The 2,231-nt window shown below is 38.2% G+C and overlaps 1 protein-coding gene across 1 annotated transcript; it reads right to left on the bottom strand.

The window, feature by feature from the left end:
• Positions 1 to 343: 343 nt before the first annotated feature.
• On the bottom strand, positions 344 to 906 carry SARC_05191 (hypothetical protein; the record flags this gene model as incomplete). Its single annotated transcript, XM_014300945.1, has 2 exons — positions 344 to 391; positions 607 to 906. The coding sequence occupies 2 exons, from the start codon at positions 904 to 906 to the stop codon at positions 344 to 346; spliced, it is 348 nt and encodes a 115-aa protein (XP_014156420.1).
• Between the last annotated feature and the right edge of the window lie 1,325 nt (positions 907 to 2,231).

Here is a 2,231-nt window from a genome sequence, read left to right as displayed (position 1 = left end):
GTTATATATAATATATATAGTTATATATACTTGTTAGTATGGTATTTGTGAAAAACAAATGCTTCACATATGGCTATATTCATACTTTATCAAACGTAGAAAGGTCTTTACACACAAATTCTCTATATAGCGTACCGAGGATATGTGTAAACGAGTATATGTGAAATGAGTGAACGGTGGTACAAATACTGTTTCTTTCCAGAAATGAAACCGAAATACATCTAATCCGCTGACCTTCACGAGACGAGTCACAAGTAGAGTATGTTTTATCTACAATGCAAAGAAACATATAAAATTCCAAAGAGCTATTCGATTGGAAGCCTATATATCAGAGATATTGACACTAAAGAAAATAAAACATGTGTATGTCGCGTAGTGAATACGTAGAGCCCTGCAGGTGCGTGCAAGAACGCACGACAATGGTTTGATTTACATGAAAGTTTCTTACCTGTACTTTAAGACATACTCAACAAAATTACGAAATAATTTTCGTTGTGTAAGCTGCGAGGTATGTTTATACATGTTTGAACCCCGTTTTAAGACACACGTGTACGCCACCAGAACATATGATAGTAAGGACATCAAGTGAATCAACCCACCACATACCTTTCGCTCAATCTCCGCCTCTTTCTTCGCGAACTCCTCCTCTTGTTTCTTCAGCTCATCCACATCCACGCCCGTTGCCTTGGCAACCTCGGGCTTCGCCTCAATTTCCTCGACCTTCTTCTTCAACTCCGCGTGCTTCTGCTGCACCGCGCGTTTTTCCGCGGCCTCCTTCTCATCGCGCTCTACACGTGCTTGCTTTTTCCAACGCCAAAGTGACTCTTTGTCGATGTTAGGGTGCTGATCAGCCTCATCGTCGCTGATCTCGATATTGTTCCACTTGCTATAGTCAATAACAGACATATTGCGTCACATGTATATGATTATGAGCTAAAGTTATGGCATGTAGTTCAACATTAGTATGTTTTACGGTGGTTTCAACGTACATCCATCTAAATAAACGTCAAAGCGTCATTTTTAAACGTAAAAACAAAAATGATTATTAGAATTATATACGTTTCAACGTAAAAAAGATCAACAGCTCACCTCCAGGTTCAAATCCCGATGGTACTATTTGTAGCTTTTAACCGTTTAACTGATACGACAAGAATGGTTCAAACCCGTTTTAACGAGATGAGTTTGTGCCTGCTCTGAAGTTGAATCATCAGATGGTCTTCCAAACTTCCGGAATGTTTTTCGACCGCGAAATTACTTCTCCAGCATTTTCGCGATCTCCAGAGTTTTAGGGTTTGTATTTGCTTTGTCTCTATCATTTTCTTTTTTCAGGGGGCTACGTGTTCAATTTAGGAGGCTATGGCTACTCTATTATTTATTTTCTATATCGTACTATGTATGACGGTCGATATTTTACTAAAGCTGTATGTTGCCGTTGCAAATGTATTGTGTAAAGCAGTGGGCGTGCTGCTGACCCAATCGATGTTTAAGCTGCATGTTGTCGATTCATTTGTATCGTGTAAAATTGTGACCCATTTATTATATTTATATAGCTTTCTGTCTCGAAAATATATATATTCAGGTGAAGGCGAGAAATGATGTGTCTGTATATAGTTTGTATTTTTAAGATATGTACTGTTGTCGTAATTTGAGCGCCTCGCGTTGACAAGATTCAAATATATTTTCTTTATTTGTTTGTAGTTCGCAGACTCTTTGCCAATAAGTTTAGTACTTTTTTTTTTCGCGACTTTGGTTGCGAACACTTGTAGTGCTCGTAGTTAGATTATCAGTCACGTTGTTAGTAAAACGCTAACGAATTTATTGCTCTGCTATTCTCGACACTCTTGTCTGTCACTTTTCAGCTATATTGCTCACTGCACACCGAGTACTCTTGACATTCGAAGTCAAAGGTATGCGCAGTCCAAAAGAAGAATGGACTTAGGTTTAACTATATGTTTGTATTTATATATTGAGACCAATCTGATGCATGTGTAATAACAATAAACCTTTTCATAAAGTGTTACAGAATGGAAATTGTAATCAATTGCTTGAAAGTGTCGTCTACACCTACTGCGACCCTCTGCAGGTTTATTTGCTCTTCGCGCCCGCTGTAAAACCGAAAAGAGATCTTCCAACAATCCAAAATTTGAAACCCAGGAGTATAACATTGGTGCTCTCAATTATTTAAAGCTTTCAAGTTGTGTGTTTCCCATTAGTACCTTTGGTAATTGAGC

This window comes from Sphaeroforma arctica (assembly GCF_001186125.1).
Source record: "Sphaeroforma arctica JP610 unplaced genomic scaffold supercont1.323, whole genome shotgun sequence".
In the NCBI taxonomy this organism is placed as follows: domain Eukaryota; class Ichthyosporea; order Ichthyophonida; genus Sphaeroforma; species Sphaeroforma arctica.
The sequence above is the reverse complement of the archived record's forward strand: the minus strand, read 5'-3'. Positions and strand labels throughout refer to the sequence as shown.